Genomic DNA, 20,649 nt, shown 5'->3' on the forward strand with positions numbered 1-20,649 from the left:
CTCTTCCCCCCGTCCCCCTCCTCTCTCTTCCCCCCGTCCCCCTCCTCTCTCTTCCCCCCGTCCCCCTCCTCTCTCTTCCCCCCCGTCCCCCTCCTCTCTCTCTTCCCCCCCGTCCCCCTCCTCTCTCTCTTCCCCCCCGTCCCCCTCCTCTCTCTCTTCCCCCCCGTCCCCCTCCTCTCTCTCTTCCCCCCCGTCCCCCTCCTCTCTCTCTTCCCCCCCCCCCCGTCCCCCTCCTCTCTCTCTTCCCCCCCCCCCCGTCCCCCTCCTCTCTCTCTTCCCCCCCCCCGTCCCCCTCCTCTCTCTCTTCCCCCCCCCCGTCCCCCTCCTCTCTCTCTTCCCCCCCCCCGTCCCCCTCCTCTCTCTCTTCCCCCCCCCGTCCCCCTCCTCTCTCTCTTCCCCCCCCCCCGTCCCCCTCCTCTCTCTTCCCCCCCCCCCCGCCCTCCTCTCTCTTCCCCCCCCCCCGTCCCCCTCCTCTCTCTTCCCCCTCCTCTCTCTTCCCCCCCCCCCGTCCCCCTCCTCTCTCTTCCCCCCCCCCGTCCCCCTCCTCTCTCTTCCCCCCCCCGTCCCCCTCCTCTCTCTTCCCCCCCCCCCCGTCCCCCTCCTCTCTCTTCCCCCCCCCCCCCCCGTCCCCCTCCTCTCTCTTCCCCCCCCCCCCCCCCGTCCCCCTCCTCTCTCTTCCCCCCGTCCCCCTCCTCTCTTTCCGTCCCCGTCCCCCTCCTCTCTTTCCGTCCCCGTCCCCCTCCTCTCTCTCCGTCCCCGTCCCCCTCCTCTCTCTCCGTCCCCGTCCCCCTCCTCTCTCTCCGTCCCCGTCCCCCTCCTCTCTCTCCCCCCCCGTCCCCCTCCTCTCTCTCGGCCCCCCTCCCCTCTCTCTCTCCCGTCCCCCTCCTCTCTCTCTCTCTCTCTCTCCCCCCCCTCCCCCTCCCCTCTCTCTCTCCCGCTCCCCCCTCCTCATCTCAGTCCTAAGCATTGAGCGGCTTTCCTTCAGCAGACCAGTTCCCACGTAATGTTTGCATGATGCGGTGATGTGTTTACAAGCAGCACTACATTTAATTGGATACGCCCCACTCACAACTATGCTGCAACCTAAACCCCAAAGATAACCATGCAGCTTTACTGACGTGTTGTTGTAATGATTTGCAGTTCAGACACAGACAGACTCGTCCAGCCACAGCATGCAGCAGGTGCATCACTGCAAGCAGCTCCTCGACCAGCTCCACCGCCAGCGCCTCGATGGCTTTCTGTGTGACTGCACTGTTGTCGTTGGCCAGTTGCAGTTCAGGGCTCACCGGAATGTTCTAGCTGCGTTCAGCGACTATTTCCGAGCGGTTTACGGGCTCACGCTGGACAATAATGTTGTGTTCCTCGATAACAACCACGTCAGCTCCGATGGGTTTCAGAAGCTGCTGGATTTTGTTTATACCGGAAACATTAATATCGATGGGTGAGAACGTCTTCTATGTCTTTGTTAGATTGTTGGGTTAAAGCAGTTACTCACTTACTGTGAGGCGTAAACTGCAACACAGAGTGACGGGGTGCAGCTTTGTAACCGAGCACTACATGCAGCTGCCAAATGCAGACCAATTTCTCTTCTCCCCCAGGCCCCAGTTCACCCCACCCCCGCTCATTATTAATTGTCAATTGTTAACTTTAAACCTGAGCTTGATAGCTTTTTGTTAACCAAAGGTATTACGGGATATGGGCCAAAGGCACATATGGAGTTAGATCACAGATCAACTATGATCTCATTGAATGGTAGAACAAGCTTGAGCGGCTGAATGGCCCCCTCCTGTACCTGTGTTCCTATGGCTCTCCGGTCCCCAAAGAGCCGATCGGATAACCCTACCTCCCAGTGGCATTCTGCTGGCAAGCAGGGCCAGGACATGGCACAGAGCAGAAGCTCAGATCAGTCTCCATTTGACACCAAGCACGTTAGGAATGACCAAGGCACATGCAGCAGGTGTGCCATTGGTCATAGGTGAAGGGAGAGACGGCTGCAGATTCCCATTTAGGCCACATGGTGACTGTTACTGGAGTTCAGGAGATTCTGTTTGAAGGTCGAACCTGAGGTTTTTCGTCTGGTTCAATTGGCTAGGGTGTTCAGCAAACCAGGAGATCACAGGCTCAATTACTGGGTCTGTGCTGAGGCAGCGGATCTCTCCCCGAGTAGCAGGAAAGCCACTGCAGTCGATCGTGGTGCCCAACATTAGTCCTGCTGACAAGTGTGAACATTGGGTGCGGACTCAATCAGTCTCTGCTGTGTTGTCCTTAATTGAACAGTCCACCAGCACCGGGCCTAGGCCCGAGTCATGAGGTACCAGAAGGTGCCCAGTGCCCGAAGCGCTGTAGCCCAGCGGGTGCCCAGTGCCCGAAGCGCTGTAGCCCAGCGGGTGCCCAGTGCCCGAAGCGCTGTAGCCCAGCGGGTGCCCAGTGCCCGAAGCGCTGTAGCCCAGCGGGTGCCCAGTGCCCGAAGCGCTGTAGCCCAGCGGGTGCCCAGTGCCCGAAGCGCTGTAGCCCAGCGGGTGCCCAGTGCCCGAAGCGCTGTAGCCCAGCGGGTGCCCAGTGCCCGAAGCGCTGTAGCCCAGCGGGTGCCCAGTGCCCGAAGCGCTGTAGCCCAGCGGGTGCCCGAAGCGCTGTAGCCCAGCGGGTGCCCAGTGCCCGAAGCGCTGTAGCCGAGGGTGCCCAGTGCCCTGTATCCCAGCAGAGTGAGGTACTAGAGGGTGCCCAGTTTCGGTGTACCAGGTTACTGTGCGTGGGAAAGGGAACTCGTGTTTGACAAACCTATTGGAGTTTTTTGAGGATGTAACTGGTAGAATAGATAAGGAAGAACCAGTGGATGTGCTGTATTTGGATTTTTAGAAGGCCTTTGATAAAGTCCCACAAGAGGTTAGTGTGCAAAATTAATGCACATGGGATTGGGGGTAATATACTGGCATGGATTGAAAATTGGTTAACAGACAGGAAACAGAGAGTAGGAATAAATGGCTCTTTTTCGGGGTGTCGGGCGGTGACTAGTGGGGTACCGCAGGAATTAGTGCTTAGGCCCCAGCTATTCACAATATATATCAATGATTTGGATGAGGGAACCAAATGTAATATCTCCAAGTTTGCTGACGACACGAAACTAGGTGGGATTGTGAGCTGTGAGGAGGATGCAAAAAGGTTTCAAGGCGATTTAGACAAGTTGAGTGAGTGGGCAAATACATGGCAGATGCTGTATAACGTGGATAAATGTGAAGTTATCCACTTCGGTAGGAAAAACAGAAAGGCAGAGTATTATTTAAATGGTGATAGATTGGGAAATGTTGATGTACAGAGGGACCTGGGTGTCCTTGTACACCAGTCACTGAAAGCAAACATGCAGGTGCAGCAAGCAGTTAGGAAGGCAAATGGTATGTTGGCCTTCATTGCAAGAGGATTTGAGTACAGGAGCAAGGATGTCTTACTACAGTTATACAGGGCCTTGGTGAGACCACACCTGGAGTATTGTGTGCAGTTTTGGTCTCCTTACCTAGGAAAGGATATATTTGCCATAGAGGGAGTGCAGCGAAGGTTCACCAGACTGATTCCTGGGATGGCAGGACTGTTGAGCGATTGGGTCGACCAGGTTTATAATCACTAGAGTTTAAAAGAGTGAGAGGGGATCTCATTGAAACTTATAAAATTCTGACAGGGCTAGACAGACTGGATGCAGGGAGGATGTTTCCCCTGGCTGGGGGGGGTCCAGAACCAGGGGTCACAGTCTCAGGATACGGGGTAGGACATTTAGGACTGAGATGAGGAGAAATTTCTTCACTCGGAGGGTGGTGAACCTGTGGAATTCTCCACCACAGAAGGCTGTGGAGGCCAAGTCACTGAATATATTTAAGAAGGAGATAGATAGATTTCTAGACACAAAAGGCATCAAGGGGTATGGGGAGAGAGCGGGAATGTGTTATTGAGACAGAGGATCAGCCATGATCTCATTGAATGGCGGAGCAGGCTCGAAGGGCTGATTGGCCGACTCCTGCCCTTTTTCTAGGTTTCTATGAGTGGGGTCACTGTCGATACAGTTCAGATCTGTGCTTGCTCCTTCGTTTTGAAAAGCCGTTTGGACAGAATTGGTTTAATAGCTTTTGGTGTTGCTGTTTGCCAATTTATGCACTTTTTTTGCTAGAATTGTGTATCATCCACACTCCTAGTTTTCTCCGACATTTCTGGTTCCCAATTGTTAGCTTCTGTCAGGCCCGTTGTGAAAGCTTAAAGCTGCTTAATGACGACTGCCGTGACTGATTCGGACATTCCATCCTATGTGGCTTGTTCCTCGATCGTGTCTGTTGGAGTCCCCCTGCTGTATTTGGCTGAGAGAGAGTGTCATTGTAACTGCTGCAGTGGTAATCTGACCTGTTCTGTTCACAGATGCAATGCTGCTGCAATCCAGGCAGCTGCTGGTTACCTGCAGATGGAGGATGTGGTGAGAATATGTAAAGCAAAGATGGAATCGCTTGTGATTAACTTAAACACTGCCCCCAAAGCACTGTCTGACATACAGGCGAATGCAGAGCCAAATAGCTGCTTCACCACCCCAGGGGGAGAGAAGGACGTTGTCCAGCAAGGACCGGGAGCAATGCTCAGGTGTGAAGAAGCGCTGCTTAATACTCCAGAAGCCAACTGTGATTTCAAAACGGAGGAATTGCAATTACAGCCAGCAAACTTCGACACATTGTCAGGGACCCGAGGAGCAAAGAAACCGAAGGCCGACCAGAACTCTGCCCTGCAGGTGAAGGGAGTCAGTCCCAGCAACCTGCTTAAATGTACAAGAGTTAAACGGAGAAGCAGCTGCACTGTGAAAAAGGTGGAGAGGAGAGTGTGCGGTGAGAGTGCAGCACAGTTAGACGTGGTCAGCACTGACCTCCAGCCTGATGCCAACCCTCAATCAATGTTCGACAACGACTATAAAAATCATTTAGCTGAGAACAAAATTGTTCAGAAGACAAACGGGAAACCGAGGCGGAGGCGCTTGCAGCGACACAGTGCGTTTCCAGAAAGGTGCAAATCAAAACTAGCAGCTGGCGAAAGCAGTGCCGGGCTGCCGGAGCTGGGGGAGAGCGATGGAAAGCAGCTGAAGATGAAGCCGATCTGTAACATGTGCGGCAAAGTGTTCTCCGAGGCCAGCAGCCTGCGCCGACACATGAGGATTCACAAAGGACTAAAGCCGTACGTGTGCCAGCTCTGTGCGAAAGCTTTTACTCAATGCAACCAGCTGAAAACTCACGTCAGGACCCACACAGGTAACTGTGAACGCTGCAATTAAATGAGATTTCAAACATCTAGAACTACCAATTGCATTCAGTGTTGTGGGTACGGGTCTGTCACTAACAATGAGATACAGTACTGGTGCGTACAGGTATGTCACTGTATAACGGGTACAGTACTGGTGAATACAGGTCTGTCTCTATAACACTGGGGCACAGTAAGAAGAACATAAGAAATAGGAGCAGGAGTCGGCCACTTGGCCCCTCGAGCCTGCTCCGCCATTTAATAAGATCATGGCTGGTCTGATCTTGGCCTCAACGCCACTTTCCCGCCCACTCCCCATAACCCTTGACTCCCCTGTAACTCAAATATCTGTCTATCTCCGCCTTGAATATATTCAATGACTCAGCCTCCACAGCTCTCTGGGGTAGAGAATTCCAAAGATTCACGACCCTCTGAGAGAAGAAATTCCCCCTCATTTCCGTTTTAAATGGGCGACCCCTTATTGTGAAACTATGCCCCCTAGTTCTAGATTCCCCCACGAGGGGAAACATCCTTCCTGCATCTACCATCTACTGGTGGGTACAGCTCTGTCACTATAACACTGGGGTACAGTATTGGTGGGTACAGCTCTGTCACTATAACACTGGACGATATAGATGGGTTGGTCAGATGGACAGAACAGTGGCACATGGAATTTAACCCTGAAAAGTGTGAGGTGATGCATTTTGGGAGGACTAACAAGGCAAGGGAATATGCATTGAATGATAGGACCCTAGGAAGGACAGGATTAGAGGGACCTTGGTGTGCATGTACATAGATCCCTAAAAGCAGCAGGACAGGTAGATAAGGTGGTTAAAAAGGCATATGGGATACTTGCCTTCATTAGCCGAGGCATAGAATATAAGAGCAGGGAAGTTATGATGGAGCTGTACAAAACGCTAGTTAGGCCACAGCTGGAATACTGTGTGCAGTTCTGGTCGCCACACTATAGGAAGGATGTCATTGTATTGGAGATGGTGCAGAGGAGATTCACCAGGATGTTACCTGGGCTGCATCGCTTCAGCTATGAAGAGAGACTGGACAGGCTGGAGTTGTTTTCCTTGGAGCAGAGAAGGCTGAGGGGGAACCTGATTGAGGTGTACAAAATTATGAGGGGCATAGATAGGGTAGATAGAAAGGAACTTTTCCCCTTGGTAGAGGGGTCAATAACCAGGGGGCATAGTTTCAAGGTAAGGGACAGGAGGTTTAGAGGGGATTTGAGGAAAAACTTTTTCACCCAGAGGGTGGTTGGAATCTGGAACTCACTGCCTGAAAGGATGGTAGAGGCAGGAACCCTCACAACATTCAAGAAGCATTTAGATGAGCACTTGAAACGCCATAGCATACAAGACTACGGACCAAGTGCTGGAAAATGGGATTAGAATAGATAAGGCTTGATGACCGGCGCAGACACGATGGGCCGAAGGGCCTCTTTCTGTGCTATATAACTCTGACTCTATGATAAAGTACTGATGGGTACAAGTCTGTCACTGTATAACACTGTACAGTACTGGTGGGTACAGGTCTGTCACTATAACACTGGGGCACAGTACTGGTGGGTACAGGTCTGTCACTGTATAACACGGGTACAGTACTGGGGGAGTACAAGTCTGTCACTGTATAACAGGTACAGTACTGGTGGGTACAAGTCTGTCACTAACGGGTACAGGTCTGTCATTGTATAACACTGGGGTACAGTACTGGTGGGTGCAGGACACTCTTGAGGGGGGAGGCTGAACAGCCAGAGGTGGATAAAGGGGAACCAGTGGATGTAGTGTATTTGGACTTCCAAAAGGCATTTGACAAGGTTCCACACAAAAGATTACTGATCAAGATAAAAAATCACGGGATTGGGGGTAATATTACTGGCATGGGTGGATGATTGGCTATCTAACAGAAAACAGAGAGTTGGGATAAATGGTTCGTTCTCGGGCTGGCAATCAGTAACTAGTGGTGTTCCGCAGGGGTCAGTGCTGGGACCCCAACTCTTTACAATCTATATTAACGATTTGGAGGAAGGGACCGAATGCAACATATCCAAGTTTGCCAACGATACAAAGATGGGAGGGAAAGCAGTGAGTGAGGAGGACATAAAAAACCTGCAAAAGGACATAGACAGGCTAAGTGAGTGGGCAGAGATTTGGCAGATGGAATATAATATTGGAAAGTGTGAGGTTATGCACTTTGGCAGAAAAAATCAAAGAGCAAGTTATTATCTAAATGGAGAGAAACTGCAAAGTGCTACAGTACAAAGGGATCTGGGGGTCCTGGTGCATGAAACACAAAAAGTTAGTATGCAGGTACAGCAGGTGATCAGGAAGGCCAATGGAATGTTGGCTTTTATTGCAAGGGGGATGGAGTATAAAAACAGGGAAGTCTTGCTGCAGTTATACAGGGTATTGGTGAGGCCACACCTGGAATACTGCGTGCAGTTTTGGTTTCCATATTTAAAAAAAGATATACTTGCTCTCGAGGCGGTTCAGAGAAAGTTCACTCGGTTGATTCCGGAGATGAGGGGGTTGACGTATGAGGAAAGGTTGAGTAGGTTGGGCCTCTACTCATTGGAGTTCAAAAGAATGAGAGGCGATCTTATCGAAACATATAAGATTGTGAGGGGGCTTGATCGGGTGGATGCGGTGAGGATGTTTCCACTGATGGGTGAGACTAGAACTAGGGGGCATAATCTAAGAATAAGGGGCTGCCCTTTCAAAACTGAGATGAGGAGGAACTTCTTCACTCAGAGGGTGGTGAATCTATGGAATTTGCTACCCCAGAGAGCTGTGGAAGCTGCAACATTAAATAAATTTAAAACTGAGATAGACAGTTTCCTAGCAGATAAGGGAATTGGGGGTTACGGGGAGAGGGCAGGGAAGTGGACGTGAGTCTAGATTCGGATCAGCCATGATCGTATTGAATGGCGGAGCAGGCCCGAGGGGCCGTATGGCCTACTCCTGCTCCTACTTCTTATGTTCTTATGTTGTTCATACCGTTATCAACGACATAGGCTGAAAGAGTAATCAGGTCTTGCAGGCAGATTTTAGGGAGCTAGCAGAGAGATTAAAAAGCAGAACCTCAAAGGTAGTTATCTCCGGATTACTCCTGGTGCCACGTGCCAGTGAGTACATGAATAGGAGGATAGAACAGATGAATAGACATAGAAGATAGGAGCAGGAGTAGGCCATTCGGCCCCTCGAGCCTGTTGCACCATTTAATGAGATCATGGCTGATCATCCAAATTCAGTACCCTGTCCCTGCTTTCTCCCCATATCCCTTGATTCCTTTAGCCTTAAGAAATATATTTAACTCCTTCTTGAATATATTTAATGAATTGGCCTCAACTGCCTTCTGTGGTGGAGAATTCCACAGGTTCACTACTCTTCTGGGTGAAGAAATTCCTCCTCATCTCAGTCCTAAATGGTTTACCCCTTATCCTTAGACTGTGACCCCTGGTTCTGGACTCCACCCGCCATCGAGAACATCCTTCCTGTGTCTAGTCCTGTGAGAATTTTATAAGTTTCAATGAGATCCCCTCTCATTCTTCTAAACTCTAGCGAGTATAAGCCTAATCGACCCAATCTCTCCTCATACGTCATTCTTGCCATCCCAGGTATCAGTCTGGTGAATCTTCACTGCCTCTCTCCATGGCAAGAACATCCTTCCTCAGATAAGGTGACCAAAACTGCACACAATACTCAAGGTGTGGTCTCATCAAGGCCCTGTACAACTGCAGCAAGACATCCTTGCTCCTGTACTCTAATCTTCTCGCTATGAAGGCCAACATACCATTTGCCTTCTTAACCTGTATGCTTACCTTCAGTGACTGGTGCACAAGGACACCCAGGTCTCGTTGCACTTCCCCTTTTCCCAATCTATTGCCGTTCAGATAATCTAGCTTCCTGTTTTTGCCACCGAAGTGGATAGCCTCACATTTATCCACATTGGGCAGATGCATGGCAAATGCAGTATAATCACCCAACCTGTCCAAATCATACTGGAGTTTCTCTGCATCTTCCTCACAGCACACACGCCCACTCAGCTTTGTGTCGTCTACAAACTTGTAATGGCCCAGAAATTCGGGTCGGGGGCTCCCCCCGGGTGCAAGCCCCCGATCTGCACTTACCTAGCGTGCCGGCCGTTGAGCTCTGGGCCCCCGTGGAATTCCAATCCGGGGCCTGGTCCAGCTGCCGGCGCGCAGTGCTTGCGTATCCCAGGGGCGCAGTTAGTTCGATGCGTCCCCTGGGATCACGTGGGCCATGGGGAGCCAATCGGAGCAGGGAATGCTCCATTCATAAGTCTGACCGGAAGTGCTGTCAAGACTTATAAATACTACAGCCCCAAAATAGCACTAAATCTTCAGATAATTTTTTTTTTTTTTAATCACATTTTTTAGCATGTAAAATTAAGGCACATGGGATTGGGGGCAAGGTATTGACTTGGATAGAGAACTGGTTGGCAGACAGAAAGCAAAGAGTTGGAATAAATGGGTCATTTTCCGAGTGGCAGGCAGTGACTAGTGGGGTACCGCAGGGATCGGTCCTTGGACACCAGCTATTCACAATATATATTAATGATCTAGACAAGGGAACTAGATGTAATATCTCCAAATTTGCAGACGACACAAAGCTGGGTGGGCGTGTGTGCTGTGAGGAGGATGTCGAGAAACTCCAGGATGATTTGGACATGTTGGGTGATTGGGCAGAAACATGGCAGATGCAATATAACGTGGATAAATGTGAGGTTGTCCACTTTGGTGGCAAAAACAGGAAGGCAGATTATTATCTAAATGGCAATAGATTAGGAGAAGGGGAAGTGCAACGAGACCTGGGTGTCCTTGTGCACCAGTCGCTGAAGGTAAGCATGCAGGTGCAGCAGGTGGTTAAGAAGGCAAATGATATGTTGGCCTTCGTAGCGAGAGGGTTTGAGTACAGGAACAAGGATGTCTTGCTGCAGTTGTACAGGGCCTTGGTGAGACCACATCTTGAGTATTGTGTGCAGTTTTGGTCACCTTATCTGAGGAAGGATGTTCTTGCCATGGAAGGAGTTCAGCGAAGATTCACCAGGCTGATACCTGGGATGGCAGGAATGACGTATGAGGAGAGATTGGGTCGATTGGGCTTGTACTCGCTGGAGTTTAGAAGAACAAGAGGGGATCTCATTGAAACTTATAAAATTCTGACAGGACTGGACAGACTAGATGCAGGAAGGATGTTCCCGATGGTCGGGGAGTCCAGAACCAGGGGTCACAGTCTAAGGATAAGGGGTATGCCATTTAGGACAGAAATGAGGAGCTATTTCTTCACCCAGAGAGTGGTGAACCTGTGGAATTCTCTACCACAGAAGGCGGTGGAGGCCAGTTCATTAAATATATTCAAGAAGGAGTTGGATATATTTCTTAAGGCTAAAGGGATCAAGGGGTATGGGGAGAAAGCAGGGACCGGGTACTGAATTTGGATGATCAGCCATGATCGCATTGAATGGCGGAGCAGGCTCGAGGGGCCGAATGGCCTACTCCTGCTCTTATCTTCTATGTTTCGAAATAAACTATAAATTACATGAAATAACTATTTGAAACAATTTAAATTTTTGAAAAAAATAATTTTATTTTCTAACGGGGCTAAAAATAAACTTACCTTGCTTTAAAGTATTTAAAAATAATAAACCTGTGGAAAAAATGTTTTAATTTTAATTAATTCACCACTTACCTTGTAAAAAGCAGGCCTTACGCCTGCTTTTTACATTTCTAAATTCTGCAGGCTTACCCTCGCGGGAAAACCTGTTTTAAAAAAAAAAAAAACAAAGTTCGATGCGCACGCGCAGCCTCTCCCGCGCACGCGTTCGACCTCTGAACCTCTTCGTTCAGAGGAACGGAAGTGCCGGTTTCCCGCGCATGCACAGTGCATGCAGGAAACCGGCACTTCCATTGGGCCTACGGGTGAGTATCCCGTGTGTACTCACCCGTGGAGACCCGAAGTTCTGGGCCATTGTGAATAACTGGGGTCCTAGCACCGATCCCTGCGTAGCTGGAGAGATGGTGCAGGAGGGAGGGCTTTAGATTGCTGAGGCTTTGGGACCATTTCTGGGGAAGGTGGGACCTGTACAAGACGGGCGGGTTATACCTCAACAGAGTCGGGACCAATATCCTCGCGGGGACGTTTGCTAGTGCTGTGGGGGAGGGTTTAAACTAGCTTGGCAGGGGGCTGGGCACCAGCATATAGGAGTAGAAAAGAGGAATAAGGTGCATAAAAGAGTGAGTGTGTTGGATAGTACTAGAGAAGAAAGTACTAGAGGTGGAAGTAGTACCACATTAGATAGGAGCAGACTAAGAAAAATTCACAAATGGGTTTAGAATGTATGTACATAAACGCACAAAGTATGGTGAATAAGTTTGGTGAGCTATAAGCACAATTAGCCATGTGGCAATAACGGAAACATGGCTTACAAACGGTGAGGACTGGGCACTTAATATTCAAGGGGACAAGGTGTTCAGAAAAGATAGGGAAGGAAAAAAGGGAGGTGGGTTGGCAGTGCTGATTGAGGAAGACATATTGTAGTGTTGGAAAGGGAGGATGTTCTTGAGGGGACAAGGACAGAATCCGTTTGGTTAGAGTTGAGGATCAAAAAGGGTATGATCACGCTATTGGGGGTATTCTATAGGCCTCCAAATAGTGAGAGGGAGATAGAGGAGCAAATCTGCAGGGAAATCGCAGAGATATGCAAGAGCGAAAGAGTGGTGATATTGGGGGACTTTAATTGCCCAAATATCGATTGGGATAATGCTAGGGTAAAGGGAAAGGAGGGGGAGGAGTTTCTGAAATGTGTTCAGGAGAATTTCCTTAACCAGTATGTTCTTGGCCCAACTAGGAAGGAGGCATTGCTGGATCTGGTGCTGTGGAATGAGGTGGGCCAGGTCGACCAAATGTCTGTGGGAGAACACTTGGGTATGAGCAATCATTGTATCATAAGATTTAGATTAGCAATGGAGCGGAGCAAGGAACAATCTAGAATGGAACTTCTAAACTGGAATAGGGCTAACTTCAATGGGATGCTAAAGGATCTAGCCAGGGTAAAATGGAACCAAAGACTGACAGGAAAAACTGTAACGGAACAATGGGTGACCTTTAAGGAGGAGATGTTCCAAGTACAGGCTAGGTACATTCCAACAAGAGGGAAGAGTAAGGAAACCAAAGCAAGGGCTCCTTGGATGACGAGGGAGATAGAGAAGATGATGAAACAAAAACAGAGGGTGTATGATGCATGTCAGGTGAATTCTTCAAGGGAGAACCAGAACAAATACAATAAGTTGAGAGGGGAAGTGAAGATGAAAATAAGATTGCCAAAGAGAGAATGAGAGAGTAGAATGGCGGTTAACTTAAAAGGGAACCCAAAAATCATCATCTGGCATGTAAACAGTAAGCGGGTAGTAAGAGGCGGGGTGGGGCCTATTAGCGACAAAGAAGGTGTTATATGCTTAGAGGCGCAGGGCAAGGCTAGAATACTCAATGAGTACTTTGTATCGGTGTTTACTAAGGAGGTGGATGCTGTCAAAATATTGGAAGGGGTGAAAATTGATGGACAGGATGTACTAGAAAGGTTGGGTATGCTTAGAGTGGATAAGTCACCTGGTCCAGATGGCTTGCATCCCAGGTTGCTAAGGGAATTGGGGGAGGAGATAGCAGTAGAGTTTGCCATAATTTTCCAATCTTCCCTAGATGCGGGGAGGTGCCTGTGGATTGGAAAGTGGCAAATGTGACACCATTGTTCAAGAAAGGGTGTAAGGATGATCCTAGTATCTACGATTAACATCAGCGGTGGGAAAAATTTTAGGAACAATAATCAAGGAAAAAATTAACGGGCACTTGGAGAGGTTTAAGCTAATTAAGGAGAGCAAACACAGATTTGTAAAAGGCAGATCATGTTTGTCTAATCTAATTGAATTTTTTGATGAAGTAACAGGGAGGATTGATGAAGAAAATGCAATGGATGTTGTCCACATGGATATTAGGAAGGCGTTTGACGAAGTACCACATAGAAGGCTGGTTAACAAAATTGAGGCTCATGGAATAGGTGGGTCAGTGGCAGCTTGGTTAAGGAATTGGCTTAAGGACAGAAAACAGCGAGTTGTGGTAAATGGCTGTTTTTCAGACTGGAGGATGGTAGACAGTGGTGTTCCCCAAGGGTTAGTGCTGGGGCCAATGCTTTTTTTGATATATATAAATGACCTGGATATTGGAATACAAAGTAGAATTTCTAAATTTGCCGATGACACCAAACTTGGGGTGTGGCAAACAGTGAGGATGATACCAATCGACTGCAACAGGACATAGAAAGGCTAGCAGAATGGGCAGATAAGTGGCAGGTGGAATTTAATACAGAGAAGTGTGAGGTGATGCATTTTGGCAGAAGGAACAGGGAGAGGCAATATACACTTAATGGCACAGTTTTAAAGAGTGTGCAGGGACAGAGGGACCTGGGAGTTAATGTGCATAGGTCCCTGAAGGTGGCAGGACATATTGAGAGAGTGGTTAACAAAGCATATGGGATCTTGGGTTTCATAAATCGAGGTATTGAGTACAAAAGTAGAGAAGTTATGCTGAATCTTTATAAAGCGCTGGTTAGGCCACAACTGGAGTATTGCGTCCAGTTCTGGTCACCACACTTTAGGAAGGATGTGAAGGCCCTTGAGAGGGTGCAGAGGAGATTTACCAGAATGGTTCCTGGGATGGGGGATCTTAGGTACAAGGACAGGTTGGAGAAGCTGGATTTGTTTTCATTAGAGCAAAGGAGGTTGAGGGGTGATTTAATAGAGGTGTACAAGATTATGACGGGTTTGGATAGGCTAGACAGGGAAAGGCTGTTCCCACTAGTTGATGGCATAAGGACTAGGGGACACAGATTTAAGGTTTTGGGCAAGAGAAACGGGGGGGACGTGAGGGAAAACTTTTTTACGGAGCGAGTGGCGAGGACCTGGAACTCGCTGCTGACGGAAGTGGTGGAAGCGGAGACACTCAATGTTTTCAAGGGGAGACTGGATAGGCACTTGAGGGAAATAAACTTGCAGGGCTACGGGGATAGAGCGGGGGAATGGGACTGACTGGATTGCTCTACAGAGAGCCGGCACAGACTCGATGGGCCGAATAGCCTCCTTCTGTGCCTCTATGACTCTATAATACTGGGGTACAGTACTGGTGGGTACAGGACTGTCACTGTAATACTGGGGTGCAGGACTGTCACTAATACTGGTGGGTACAGGTCTGTCACTATAACACTGGGGTGCAGTACTGGTGGGTACAGGTCTCTCACTAATGGTACAGTACTGGTAGGTACAGGTCTGTCACTAACACTGGGATACAGCACTGGTGGGTACAGGTCTGTCACTGTATAATGATGAATGGTGGAACAGGCTCGAGGGGCTGAATGGACCACTCTGTTTCTATAACTCTCCAATCAAAGGCCATCCCTCCAATAATTCTCCATTGATGCTCAGCAGAGACTTGAAATATAGGGTCTATTTTAACTGGAGCAGAGACAGGTAAGAGGTGATTTAATAGAAAGTTTCAAATCTTGAAGAGTTTTGATAGTGAACTGGAAAAGACTACTTCCTCTGGTTGGGGAGTCGGTGACCAGGGATCACTTCACATTGTCACTAAAAGTAAGCAGAAAGGTTAAGAGAAATGTCTTTACACAGAGGGTTGTTGGAGCACAGAATGTTTGCCACAGGGAGAGACCATTGCATCTTTTAAGGGACAACTGAATAAATATTTGAAGAAGTGGGCTATGGGGAGAGTGCGGGGCAGTAGGATTAGTTTGGGATTGATACAGGGCTGTGGAGAGAGAGTGGGGCAGTGGGATTAGTTTCGGATTGATACAGGACTATGGGGAGAGCGCGGGGCAGTGCGATTAGTTTGGGATTGATACAGGGGTATGGGCAGAGAGTGGGGCAGTGGGATTAGTTTGGGATTGACACGGCTATGGGGAGGGAGCGGGGCAGTGGGATTAGTTTGGGATTGACACGGCTATGGGGAGGGAGCGGGGCAGTGGGATTAGTTTGGGATTGACATGGCTATGGGGAGAGAGCGGGGCAATGGGATTAGTTTGGGATTGCTCTAACAAGGAGCTGGAATAGCCCCAATGGGCCAAATGGCTGCTGCACTGGAAACCTCTCCTGCTTTTTTATAGTTCTCTAAGAAGTTTTCTTGATTCATGGTCTGTTTATCTTTCACTAAATTCCATTTATGTCCTCAGAAGGAATTAGTTAGAATAGGGTGGGAATCTTCGGGCTAAGAGTATAATCTTTTCACAAAAGTAATTGTTGGATTACAAATCAGATCTGTACCCCTGAAAGGCAAATGGTGGGTGTGTGGTCTCTGGGCTGCTGGAAGCAAGGCCTGTGGGGGTGAGTAGGACTAGTTTTAAACTAAACGTGACCTCTGCCCTCACGCCCTGTGACTCTGAGCTGCTCCTCACTCCTTGCTACCTTCAGTCTACCATTAACCCTTCCCTTCAGGGATTGGAGACTTGTCCTCTGCAATTCTCTACCCACTTCCCACTACATTGCCTCCTAGTTCCTGGCCTTCAAAACCTTCATCTTAACCCTGCTTCTGTTCCCCATTTTAGCCATTGTATTTTCCCTTTTCCCATGCTCTATATTCACTGCACTTTTCATTAAAAAGTGCTCCAAAGTCTTCCTGCACCAGGAATGCAATGTAGGAACAGGTGCTGGGAAGGTATACCCTCCCTTTCTACTGAGGATTTCCAATTACATTTTGAGTCTTTGCCTGCAGGCTGACCTACTGTACCCTGTTGCAGGTGAGAAGCCCTATGAGTGTGATATGTGCGATAAAAGCTTTGCTCAGAAATGCCAGCTAGTCTTCCACAATCGCATGCACCACGGCGAGGAGAAGCCATACGCTTGTGACGTCTGCAACCTTCAGTTTGCAACTTCCAGTAACCTGAAAATCCATGCCAGGTAACGTACATTTTGCACGTTATGTAAAGTCTGCCAGCGTCCTGCAGTGAGTCGGATTCGCTATTTTATAACCAGCGAGCTGTTTATGTCCTGTCACCAACAGAAGTGCTGAGCAGCTTCACGTCCTCTTTATTAAATGGTGGTCTGGGATTTTTGCTGGGGATTGAATTCTATAATCCAGCACCACTTTAGGAAAAGGGAAATCTGGGAAATTCCTCTCTACTCCCTAAGGTGATCAAAACTAGTGCAGGGAGCAGCTTGGCCATGATGTCTACTTATTTATAGGCTTTCTTCTCTTCCTTCCCCCCCCGCCTCCCCCAAACCAAGTGTGGGAGCCATGGCGATTGCATTGCCAGTTTAGCTAAAACCACTGCTGTGCTTCTGAATAGAAGCCAATGCAATGCGCCAAGAGTAAACCTCGCTGGGATGTGCTAATGACTCCTCCCCTCCCCACCCCCCATTATCTCAAACTGATATGGTACTGAGAATATGCAATTCTGAGTTACTTTGCCTCTGCTGAATGGTCCCAGTCAAAAGTTCTGGAAAATTTGTATATATCGAGGAGTTTAACCCCTTGTAGCAACACGATGATGTAAATTAACCTAAAATCCCTTTTCAGGCCACATAGCTAAAAGTCTCAAAGCATGATCAGAAGTTAATAGCAACTCCCATAACTATAAAGTACAGATAAAGAGCTCGCACAGGCAATGAAATATTTTGAAGTGTAGTCACTACTGTAATGTAGGAAATGTGGTAACCAATTTGCACACAGCAAGATCCCGCAAACAGCAATGTGATAATGACCAGATAATGTTTTAGTGATGTTTAGTTGAGGGATAAATATTGGCCAGAACACTGGGGAGAACTCCTCTGTTCTTCAAATAGTGCCATTGGATCTTTTACGTCCACCTGTGAGGACAATTGTGGCCTCAGTTTAACGTCTCATCTGAAGGATGTAAAAGCTATTGGGTGGGAGGTGGGGTGGGGTGTACAGTCGAAGGAGAGTAATGGTGGATTGGGTGTATCTGAGGTGCAAGTGAGAAACGTCATTAGGCCATTCTACTTGCAATTCCCCTTCCACCAAGCACCTAACTGCCTCTGGAATTACTGCAAAAGTTTTGCCATCAGTGACCATTCCAAGTACTGATCCCTGTGTGAAGGAGTGCTTCAGTCTTTTACCAGGTAGTACCTATCTCCTTCTGCCCTGCAATCACAGAATCTCTCAGCACAGGAGGAGGCCATAGAAACATAGAAGATAGGAGCAGGAGTAGGCCATTCGGCCCCTCGAGCCTGCTCCGCCATTTAATGAGATCATGGCTGATCATCCAAATTCAGTACCCTGTCCCTGCTTTCTCCCCATATCCCTTGATCCCTTAAGAAATATATCTAACTCCTTCTTAAATATATTACTGAATTGGCCTCAACTGCCTTTTGTGGTAGAGAATTCCACAGGTTCACCACTCTCTGGGTGAAGAAATTCCTCCTCATCTCTGTCCTAAATGGCTTATCCCTTATCTTTAGACTGTGACCCCTGGTTCTGGACTCGCCCGCCATCGGGAACATCCTTCCTGCATCTAGTCTGTCTAGTCGTGTTAGAATTTTATAAGTTTCAATGAGATCCCCTCTCATTCTTCTAAACTCTAACGAATATAAGTCCAATCGACCCAATCTCTCCTCATGCGTCATTCTTGCCATCCCAGGTATCAGCCTGGTGAATCTTCACTGCACTCCCTCCATGGCAAGAACATCCTTCCTCAGATAAGGCGACCAAAACTGCACACACTACTCAAGGTGTGGTCTCACTAAGGCCCTGTACAGCTGCAGCAAGACATCCTTGCTCCTGTACTCGAATCCTCTCACTATGAAGGCCAACATACCATTTGCCTTCTTAACCACCTGCTGCACCTGTATGCTTACCTTCAGCGACTGGTGCACAAGGACACCCAGGTCTCGTTGCACTTCCCCTTCTCCCAACCTATTGCCGTTCAGATAATCTGCCTTCCTGTTTTTGACACCAAAGTGGATAACCTCGCATTTATCCACATTGGGCAGATGCATGGCAGATGCAGTATAATCACCCAACCTGTCCAAATCATACTGGAGTTTCTCTGCATCCTCCTCACAGCACACATGCCCACCCAGCTTTGTGTCGTCTGCAAACTTGGAGATATTACAACTAGTTCCCTCGTCTAGATCATTAATATATATTGTGAATAGCTGGGGTCCTAGCACCGATCCCTGCGGTACCCCACTAGTCACTGCCTGCCACTCGGAAAAGGACCCGTTTATTCCAACTCTTTGCTTCCTGTCTGCCAACCAGTTCTCTATCCAAGTCAGTACCTTACCCCCAATCCCATGTGCTTTAACTTTACATGCTAATCCCTTATGCGGGACCTTATTGAAAGTCCAAATACACCACATCCACTGGTTCTCCCTTATCTATTCTACCAGTTACATCCTCAAAAAGTTCCAGTAGATTAGTTGAGCATGATTTACCTTTTGTAAATCCATGTCGACTTTGTCCGATCCTGTCACTGTTTTCCAAGTGCTCTGCTATTACATCTTTTATAATGGACTCTAGCATTTTCCCCACTACCGATGTCCGGCTTACCGGTCTATAATTCCCCGTTTTCTTTCTACCACCTTTTTTAAATAGTGGGGCTACATTAGCTACCCTCCAATCCATGGGAACTGTGCCAGAGTCTATAGAATTTTGGAAGATGACCAGCAATACATCTACTATTTCTAGGCCACTTCCTTAAGTACCCTAGGATGTAGATTATCAGGCCCTGGGGATTTATCGGCCTTCAATCCCATCAATTTCCCTAACACCATTTCCCTACAAATACTGATTTCATTCAGTTCCTCCCTCTCATTAGACCCTATGTACCCCGACATCTCTGGGAGTTTATTTGTGTCCTCCTTTGTGAAGACAGAACCAAAGTATGTATTTAATTGGTCAGCCATTTCTTTGTTCCCCATTATAAATTCCCCTGATTCTGACTGCAAGGGACCTACGCTTGACTTCACCAATCTTTTTCTCCCCATTTGGCCCATTGTGCCTGTGCTGGCTCTTTGAACGAGCGATCCAATTAGTCCCACTCCTCTGATCTTTCCTTATAGCCCTGCAAATTTTTCCTTTTCAAGTATATATCCAAAAAGAATAGTGACAGAGGACTGGCAGACAGTTAGGGAGATAGAACAAGTCCAGGGAACTATAGACCAATTAGCTTAATGTCGGTGGTAGGAAAGATAATGGAATATTTACTCAAAGTTGTAATAGAAAAACATCTATAATCTGAAAATAAAGTAAATAGTCAGCACGGATTTCAAAAGGGAAGGTCATGCTTGACCAACCTTTATTGAATTCTTTGGAAAAAGTAACAAAGAGTAGACAATGTAGTAGATGTACAGTAATATATTTCGATTATCAAAAGGCCTTTGATAAGGTACCGCATAGTAGACTTATGACTAATGTCATAACATGTGGAGCCGGGGCAGGTAGCAGAATGGATAGCAAGCTGGCTACAAAACAGAGAGTAGGGGTAGTTACTCAGATTGGCAAAGGGTGGGAAGTGGTGTTCCACAAGGATCGGTGCTGGGACCACTGTTGTTCACCATTTACATAAATGATTTGGATTCGGGGAATGGGAAGTGCATTTTCAAAATTTGCAGACTACGCCAAATACTTTGTGCCTGTCTTCACGGAAGAAGACGTAAAAAACTTCCCGGACATAGTGGAGAACCAAGGCTCTAGCGAGAATGAGGAACTGAAAGAAATTAGTATTAGTAAAAAAATAGTACTGGAGAAGCTAATGGGACTGAAAGTCAATACAGGAAACTTTCTGGTATCCGGCACTGACGGGACCGAGCTGGTGCCGGTCGATCAACACTGCCGGAGAAACCAGCGCTAATGTTAAAACATACGGAGCTTCTGAGCTCCGTATCTAGCAACAAACCCTGTTGCTTAGCAACAGCTTCAAAACAGTCGGCGCAGCTTGCAAGCGTCTCTGTAGCTAAGCAACAGCTTCAGCTAGATGCTTGCAGAGCCAGGAATGGAGAAAAAAAGCAACGAAAAGTAAAAAAAAGTTATCTGAATCGACTCCTGAATTTTGCCGGTGGATAGAGCATTCTGGAGATTTAACCTCCGTTTAAACGAAAGTTTCCTGTAAATCCCCTGGACCTGATGGCCTACATCCTTGGGTTTTGAAAGAGGTGGCTATAGAGATAGTGGATGCATTGTTTGTCATTTTCCAAAATTCCATAGATTCTGGAACAGTTCCTGTGGATTGGAAGGTAGCAAATGTAACCCCACTGTTTAAGAAAGGAGGGAGAGAGAAAACGGGGAACTACAGACCAGTTAGCCTGACATCAGTAGTAGGGAAAATGCTGGAATCTATTATTAAGGA

At 47.9% G+C, this 20,649-nt stretch overlaps 1 protein-coding gene across 5 annotated transcripts in view; it reads left to right on the top strand.

The window, feature by feature from the left end:
• Nucleotides 1-20,649, top strand: part of LOC147115364 (myoneurin-like) — a 51,129-nt gene that overhangs the window by 1,313 nt on the left and 29,167 nt on the right. For all 5 annotated transcript variants that reach the window (XM_085989621.1, XM_085989624.1, XM_085989623.1 and 2 more), the window contains exons 2-4: nucleotides 1,141-1,441; nucleotides 4,396-5,267; nucleotides 16,081-16,240. In XM_085989621.1, coding sequence (XP_085845747.1) covers nucleotides 1,173-1,441; nucleotides 4,396-5,267; nucleotides 16,081-16,240 — 1,301 coding nt within the window. In that variant the 5' untranslated portion in view covers nucleotides 1,141-1,172. The remainder of the gene's footprint in view (nucleotides 1-1,140; nucleotides 1,442-4,395; nucleotides 5,268-16,080; nucleotides 16,241-20,649) is intronic.

Source organism: Somniosus microcephalus, chromosome 6, assembly GCF_052327205.1.
Source record: "Somniosus microcephalus isolate GS21.2 chromosome 6, FLI_Smic_1.0, whole genome shotgun sequence".
Lineage (NCBI taxonomy): Eukaryota > Metazoa > Chordata > Chondrichthyes > Squaliformes > Somniosidae > Somniosus > Somniosus microcephalus.